Here is an 8,432-nt window from a genome sequence, read left to right as displayed (position 1 = left end):
TTCTCACCATTTTGTTCTACCATGAATGTTCTTACATGAGGCATGCAAAGAAGACAATGCTTGAGAAAGGTTTCGCCTCAATGAGCCTTGAGATGGTTGCAAATTGAGATCAACCGGGGGAAACAGAAGAAAACTTGATAGAATATACAAGAAAATAGTTTAAAATTCTCGTAAATTTGGAAAAATTCTACTTGTATTTCTGATTTGCATCTTTATGAGGAGGAAACCTGACCATTTAGGAGAAAACACTTTACCGGGAGCTTTATAACAGCCCTCCCTAATCTGATCGTGTAATTGCAAGGCATAGCCAATCAAAAGTAAAACAGACATACATCATTTACTTGCGGGCATCATCCCCCCCCCCCCCCCCCAAACAAAAAAAAAGGAGCATAAGGCAAAGACAAATGTTACAAGTTGAGCTCTCAAAACATGAAGCCTAGGAGCGTAATGCCAATGCTACATCCAGAGAGGCCAATAATTACCATCCACCAAGCAAAATCACTGGTGGTGCGATCGTTGCAACGGAGCTTCATATCATTGTGCAACTGAATAATCTCCTCATGAAGGCCCCCCAACTTGTGGACAAGCTCTTCATGTTGCTCCTTGGCCTCCTTGTGTAGGTCCTTTGTCTGTCCCACAACCTCATCCATCTTTTGAGTAACCTTCATGTGTTGTTTCCACATCTCTACAACAACCTTGTCATATAGTTGATACTCCATGTTTTTGACCATCTCTCTGTGTTGTTCCTCCAACTTGTTGACACGCATTTGATTTTGCTCCTTGGCCTCCTCAAGAAACTCTTCATGTAGGTTTCTTAACTCATCGACACGCTCTTCATGTAGGTCATCTGTCTTTCCCACAAACTCATCTATCTTTCGAGTGACCTCCTCATGTTGCTTGGCCATCTCTACAACGACCTTCTCATATGGTTGATCCCCCATGTTTTTGACAGACTCCACACATTTTCGCTCATCCAACTTGTTGAAAACCTCTTGATGTTGCTCCTTGGCCTCTGCTTGTAGGCCCTCCAGCTTTCTGGCCAACTCATCCATCTTTTCGACAACCGCCACATGGTTCACGTCCATGTTTCCGACAACCTCCTTGGCCTTCTTGTGTAGGTCTTCTAGCTTTCCCGCAACTTTACATATCTTGTGAACACCCTCCTCTTGTTTTTTCTCCATCTCTACAATAACCTTAATTTCATGTAGTGTATTCCTTATATTGTCTTGGACAGTCAGCTCATGGCGCTCCACCAATATCTCAACAATCTTCTGATGTGCCTTTTGTAAGCTTTCCATCCTCTCTAGCATCAGCTCCTGCTGCAATCCCCTCTTCCTGTCAAGTTCAGCGGCATCTGTCCAAGGCTCCGGTGTATGCTTGATTATGCAAGGTTCCGGGACATAGTTGCGTCGAGGTTTCGGAGATTCACTGCTTTCTGTACTTGAGGGTTTCATGTGATGGTGATGCGTCGAGGGTGCAGGGGATGTGAAGACGGCATCTTCAACGGCAGACTCGCTTCTGTAGAATCGCTGAGAGGCAGCTGAGGCCCAGTGCCTGCATGCAAATTTTCCCTCTGCCTTGAAACACCATCGTGCAGCGATCAAGCTTTGCCTCATCGCTCTTCTCTCGCCTTTGGAAATTGGGATGGTGTTGTTCTCCCGCTTCTGTAAGTTGAAGTGGTGTGTGTATCTCTATATATATGGCCCGCTTCTATAACTTTGCAGATCCGCATGGGCCGGCCTCGCTTATAAGTGACACGCGGTGGGAGACAAGGGATCGATGGCACGGGCGCCTTTTCAATGGTGCGGGGGGCTTTGGACCGTCGGATCAACGTAGAGAGGGGGGGGGGGGACTCCACACTACCTCACATGGGCATGCTGAAATGGGATCGACGGCTGAAGTGATCTAGGCCATTAGATGCACATTTGGTAAATTCGGGGAGAAAAATAAATTCGGGCAAGCTTGAAAATTCAAGTGGATCCACACCCCATGTCTAGAACCCCCAACCTCCCCACCACGAGCCATGTGCACTAACCACTACGCTCTCATGCGTACGTTGAAATATAGGGGATTCGAGTATGTCATATTGTAAATGTGGACCGATTAGTAAATTCGGAGCAAATTTGTAAATTCGGGCAAACTGGTAAATTCGGGGCAACCTCAAATCCGATGGTCCATGATTGATGTGCCCCACCTTTCCCTCCTCCACCGTTGATCCCATTTGACCATGCCCGTGGTATGGTTTAATAGTCACCTTGCTTTCAACGTGTCGCGATAGACGGGTTGGATAGGGAGCGTGAGAGTCCAGACTGGGAGGTCACGGTTCGATTCGCAATGCGACGGCGGCAAGGAGCCTAATTAATTTTTCATGGCAGAGATCCGATCATTGATGGATTGGTTTTAGACCATAGATCCCTCAACTCTCATCCGTGTCACTTATAAACGAGGATGGGCCGGGGTAGAATCCTAGCCCTCAACAAAATTTACCTAAGAGTTTCAACTCTGTTGAGATCAACAGAGTTGGAAAACTAGCCTTCTACCCCCGCCTCGTCTTAACAAAGAGTTGCTTCGCGTTGGGAGAAGTCAACATGTGCAACAAAGCAGTTGAAGAGCAGATGTTTGCGGGTCGCCGCAACGGACGTCCATAGCATAGCTCTCAAGCATCAACATAAAATTATCGATACAGGGGAAACGACTCGCATGAGGCATGGAAACTCATTAGGATGTCAACCCTAATGAAGTGAACTCGAAGAGATGCAACTACTAACTCTACAAGCAAATCAATCGCACTAAAGCCAAGTAATCTGCTTATGTCCTTCTACACAACTCTACAGTCATCACGCCCGTTCACTATGCAATTCATATCCGAATCACACGAAACTTGAAGGGAAGCTATAGGGGACTATCAGGAACATATCCTATCACTATCACAACATTCTGGGAAGGTACATGGATCGCGATCGTTCGTCCCACAGTACACAAAAACAGTAAACGGATGATCTTAAAGGGTCGTTTTTGGGTCCCTAAAGCCTCTCCTAGGGTCAAAACAATATAAAATACGCATATAAACACTCAAAACAACGATTTAAGGCCTAAATGGATGTGTTTGAAACCTTCACCGAATCTTGAATGCTTACACTTAAATGAAAGAGCAGAGTAAGAGGAACACAATGCAAGAAACAAAACTGAATTTGGATTACCGTAGCCACAGAAGCGATGATTACAAGTTGGAGCAATGAGGTAGCTCTCTGTGCGTAACGCAATAGTCCCTTATCTTCAAAAAAAAAAATCTCCCTTTCCCACTAACCTTAGTGTATTATATACCTAGGGCTTTCTAAAGTGGCCGGCGGTCAACTTCTCATGGACCTTTACATACAATATTGGAAAAATTACATCTTTGACTCAGACTTGACATAGACGATTGTCATTAGACTTTTACGGGGTTTGATGTATTAAACATCGGAAAAATAATGTGACCACATCAAAACTTTGGCCGGCTGACCCAACGGGCGCCTTGGCTAGGTGGGCACTCGTATGTTGTTATCACCTCCAAACAGCAGCAGGGTAGAACCATGCGATCCGCTCTTCTATAAGTTAAAGTCTCTCTCTCTCTCTCTCTCTCTTGGGATAGTTTCCTACGACGTTAAAACAATCTTCTTCTCGTGTGTGTGTGTGTGTGTGTGCTAATAAAAAGAGGAAAATGGTATAACCTTTCTATCACCCAAGTGTGGTAGATTGGTTATGCCATTTCCCTCTTGAATAACAGTACTTGAGTTCACCTCTTCCTGTAGGATAGATCTTTAAGGTCTCTTGGAATAGTTTCCTACGATGTTAAAACGATCTTTTTCTTCTTCTTCTCTCTCCCTCTCTCTCTCTCTCTCTCTCTCTCTCTCTCTCTCTCTCTCAACACATATACACCTCTATATATGTATGGGTGTGTGTATGTCTACACACATGTTGTCAGGAGATATGGGACATGAGAGGCGAACCAAGACAATGCTGGTTTCCTAGCTGTGGGAAAAGAGAGGGGAAGAGGATGCACAACACCGCACAGTAGGTTGACACCCATGGTGACAATGTGAACAAAGGTTAAACACTAGATTTTGTACAACATATACAAGGTTCTGAAGCTTGATTACCAAAGTGGGTCATTAACAACATTGTTACTTGAATTAAATAATGATTAAGGAGTTTAAGCTCCTTAAAAAGTCTCAGCAAACTTATAGCTACGAATGATAGAACAAAGCTTCGAGAGCGCCCCTTGATGACGGTGAAGAGTGCTCGATGATGGTGGAGAGCACGATGGAAATCTCCATTCCCCTCTTTATCTTCTAGAGATCTCCTTCTCCCTTTAGGTCTCCTGTTGCCTTCCACAAAAAAATTAAAAACTTCCCTTGAGAAAAAAAAATGGGCCCTTATGTGCATGTGTGGCCCCTCCTATTTTTGCCGATTTCTATTTTGGGCTTGCTTTCCTTGCATGTGAGCCACTTCCACCCTATTATCGGACACCTTGATGCCCAAGGCTTGTGTGTGCATCCCCTAGAGGGTTGTCATGAGGGTGTGACAGCACCTCGTGGGGCTCCTCCCTTCGATGAAAAAAGCCGGGTAGTTTTGACCGTGTGAGAGCCACCCCATAGAGCACGCCACGTCAGCACACCACGTTATCACGTTCTCCGCAAGCCACATATGCCGTTAGTCCGCCAGCGTACACCAATGCACTGCCACGTGCAACACCTACCCACGAACGCCATAGTTGGCACTGAGGGGAGCTCCCCCTCTTCAACTCACGTTGCTTATGAGGGTGAACTTACCCGGGATATATATGGTGACTCTTTGGCCACGCATTCCCCATGTGGGATTTAATCCTGCCATGTGGTGATGCTAGAAGAGCCCTATCCCTTTAACCTCAAAACTCCTTTCTTATAATTCCCAAGTTTCCTTCTTATGGCTCCAACTTTCACCACCCACCATCTGTTGCTCGGTCATCCCATTCTCGGGACCACAAAGCCACAATAAAAATTCTTACCCTTGCCATAATTTTATCACCTTGCAACCTTGAGCGATGCACTCAAAATTGGCCAAAGTCACCAGACCCTCACCGCTGTGAATGCCCTCCAACTTCAACCTTCAGTGTCTCGTCGATCTAGGCCCTAGTTGATGTGCCATTAACTCATACGGTCTTCATATACCGCATAGCTCCCATTCAAACCTTGGTGAGGCTATAGAAACCCCAAATGGTACACCGATCGAGGCGACCAACCTGGTATAGAACTCGTCCCCGGCTAAACTTCAACTGACCATATCTGAGCCGTTGAAACTCTGATTGCCGATTTGAAAAGACTCGTGTGCACCACATGATGAGCATGTTAGGCCCATGCACTCACTTCATCTGTGACCCTTCATGTGCAGTTGCCTAGCCGGTACAGATCTGCAAATCACCTCCCATTGAAGGTGCCATAACTTTCACACCGTAGGTGTAATTGAGGAGCCATAAAGAACATTTTATGAATGAACATTTTCCTGTACCAAGAAAGTTCAGTCTTCAATACCATATAAAAATTCAAATCAATTTTTCTAGGTTCTTCTATTATTTCAAACATTTGCATCCTTCAATATCCAAACATCAATCTAAAAATCTCCCCAAGCTTTAACCTAGGCTCTGATACCAGTGTGAGGTCCCTTCCCCTTTTTGAGAGGAGCGAAGTACCTTTGATAGGTCTCCAATCCTGAAAAAGAAAAACCAACGGACATTGCCTTAGATACTACGTAGCCACGGGCATGAACCGTTAGTGAAGGATTGGTCCTATCTCACTATGGCGGAGCGTGACCACCATAACCCTATCTAAAAACTATCTATAATCAATTATACCTAAAAGTATAAATCTTAGAGTGACCAACCTGTGCATTCTTTCCCCCATGTTTTAGAAGCACAGCCGCCAAGGTTTGTCTCTTTTAAGATTTATGACTTAAAAGAAACAATTTCTAGCGTTGGAATGTTACCCGACTCATCGGGTCCACCCGTCCATAGAATGATACCGTCAGGGTGTCATTCTCCCACTTTCCACACCACACTCACTCTTCTTTTGTTATCTAATTACTACCACACTGTTTAAACACACATGTTCCTTTTCTTTATTTATGATACTGCTTCGTTAAAACAGCCCTTCAAACAGTATTACAAACAATAGTCAAACAAGAAGTCGTCCAATTTTAAACCAACAACCCTTAGATTAGGTTCACTCAAGAATCTCTACTGGCGCTATTATGTCCGATCGGTATATACATTATTTATAAAAACCCTTGTCCTCATGAGCGTCCCATACCGCTCGACAAGTACTCGTTGTGGTAATCTAGACGTACTCCTGTCACAGCAACAACGGTGCCAATCTGGGCGTCATCCTCACGCCACGGCAAAACAAAACTGCAGTAGCCAGCTGGGCTAATCTGGGTGTACTCCCATCACAGCATCAGCGGTGCCATCCTGGATGTCATCTCACGCCTCGGCAACTGCCACGTAATACTAGCGCTAATAAGTAGAGAAACTTGAGAGAAACCATACCGAAGGTTTTGGACAAACATTCTTTCCTATAGCAACCAGTTTAACCAGACAATCTTTCCTACTTGTCAAACATATGACGAGTTTCTTGGGGTTAAGCCCCGTGGTTTCGGTCCGTGTTTTCTTTTCATAAGGTAAATAATATATTCCTATGGTCTCGCATATGCAATGATGCATAACTTTAAACTACAATACTAACCTGTACCATAGCTCCGATTGGTCCGATTGGTGGATACATAGCATGTTCCGCAAGAGTTCCACCGTTACTTGTACCAGCTTCATGATCATTAGCGCCTTGGGTTCGAGCACGCTTTGGAGCCATTTTTTTGTACTACACTTATGTTATACACTTAGAACTTTAAATTGGTCAATTTCCCTAGTAATCTCTTGTTTCCAAAGAGAGTCATCCCTGTGTATTCTTTTGTCTTTATAATTATTTTACTTATTTCCTTAATGATAATTTACTTTACATTTTTAAGTTAAACTTTACAGTCTTATATTAACTTTACAGTAGTAAAGAAAATTCTACAATCAGTAAATAAGTCTTGCAATAAGTTAGTTATTGATTCATATAGCTAAACATGTCAGAATTTTGTAGCGTAAATTTTAAATTCTAGGTTTTCTCAACCTACGATTCATAATATGAACTCGAATATCTTAAATAATGAGTGATGGTTAAAAAAATTCAAATGCGTAATAGAACTTGTGTGAAATTTGAAAGTAGAGACCTTACAAAGATCCTATACCACCCTATGATACCTAAGAACCCTCTGACTTCGGTTTGTGGAGTGGGTTGAGGCCATTCCATAATATCTTTGACTTTGTCAGGGTCAACAGAGACTCCTTCAGGTGAAATGATAAACCCTAAGTAACAGACCTTAGGGGTAAAGAAGGTACATTTGCTCTTCTTTGCATACAAATTATTTTGGCGTAAAAGCTCTAACACTTTCCTAACATGTCCTTCATGCGCTTCCTCTGATTTGGAATAAATTAAGATATCGTGAAAGAATACTAGGACATAATCGTCCAAGAATTCTCTAAAGATATCGTGCATTAGACGATTGAAAGTTGCAGGAGCATTCGTAAGTCCGAAAGCCATCACTGTAAATTCGTAATGACCATAACGAGTGTTGAAAGCTGTTTTGGAGATATCAGCCTCCTGGATTCGAATTTGATGATAGCCAGATCGAAGATCAATCTTCGTGAATATTTTGGCTCCATGTAATCTGTCCAGCATCTCATCAATACGAGGAATTGGATATTTATTGTTGATGGTAACCTGATTTAAGCCCCTATAATCTATGCAAAGTCGAAGAGAGCCATCCTTTTTCTTTTGGAAGAGAACAGGTGCACCCCATGGAGATGTACTAGGTCGGATAAATCCTTGCTCAATCAACTTCTTGAGCTGCTCCTTGAGTTCTATAGCCTTTGGAAGTGACATCTCTATACGGCGCTCTTAAGACTGGTTCACTACTTGGAAAAAATTTGATTTCATGGTCTACCTCCCTAGGTGGTGGTAGTTCAGAAAGTTCAGCGGGGAAAACATCCGAAAATTCTTCTAGCCACATTGGTTCAGGGTTGGAATAAGATTTTTCTAATTTGTTTAGCTTGACTACAAAAATTTCTTGACCCTTGCGTAACCCCTTTCAAAAGACGATTAGCTTTGACTAAATAAGCTTTTGGTCGTCCATTCTGGCCTTGAATAGTGACTTCTTGACCTTGGTTGTCCACAAAAGTAACACTTCCTTGGGCACAATGGATATTGGCATTATGACTGGCTAACCAATCCATTCCAAGAATTCCGTCATAGATTCCTATGGGTAAGGTTCGAAAAGTAGCAGAAGTAGAGTATTCTCCCAACTTGAAATCTATTTTT

At 43.3% G+C, this 8,432-nt stretch overlaps 1 protein-coding gene across 1 annotated transcript; it reads right to left on the bottom strand.

Moving 5' to 3' along the window:
- Positions 1-394: 394 nt before the first annotated feature.
- Positions 395-1,647, bottom strand: LOC147417889 (uncharacterized). Its single transcript, XM_086507336.1, has one exon. The coding sequence runs from the start codon at positions 1,614-1,616 to the stop codon at positions 423-425; it is 1,194 nt and encodes a 397-aa protein (XP_086363462.1). The 5' UTR covers positions 1,617-1,647; the 3' UTR covers positions 395-422.
- Between the last annotated feature and the right edge of the window lie 6,785 nt (positions 1,648-8,432).

This window comes from Adiantum capillus-veneris, chromosome 30, assembly GCF_014529385.1.
Source record: "Adiantum capillus-veneris isolate H3 chromosome 30, ASM1452938v2, whole genome shotgun sequence".
Classification (NCBI taxonomy): domain Eukaryota; kingdom Viridiplantae; phylum Streptophyta; class Polypodiopsida; order Polypodiales; family Pteridaceae; genus Adiantum; species Adiantum capillus-veneris.
Note: the sequence above shows the minus strand (reverse complement) of the source record. Positions and strands in the feature narration are given on the sequence as shown.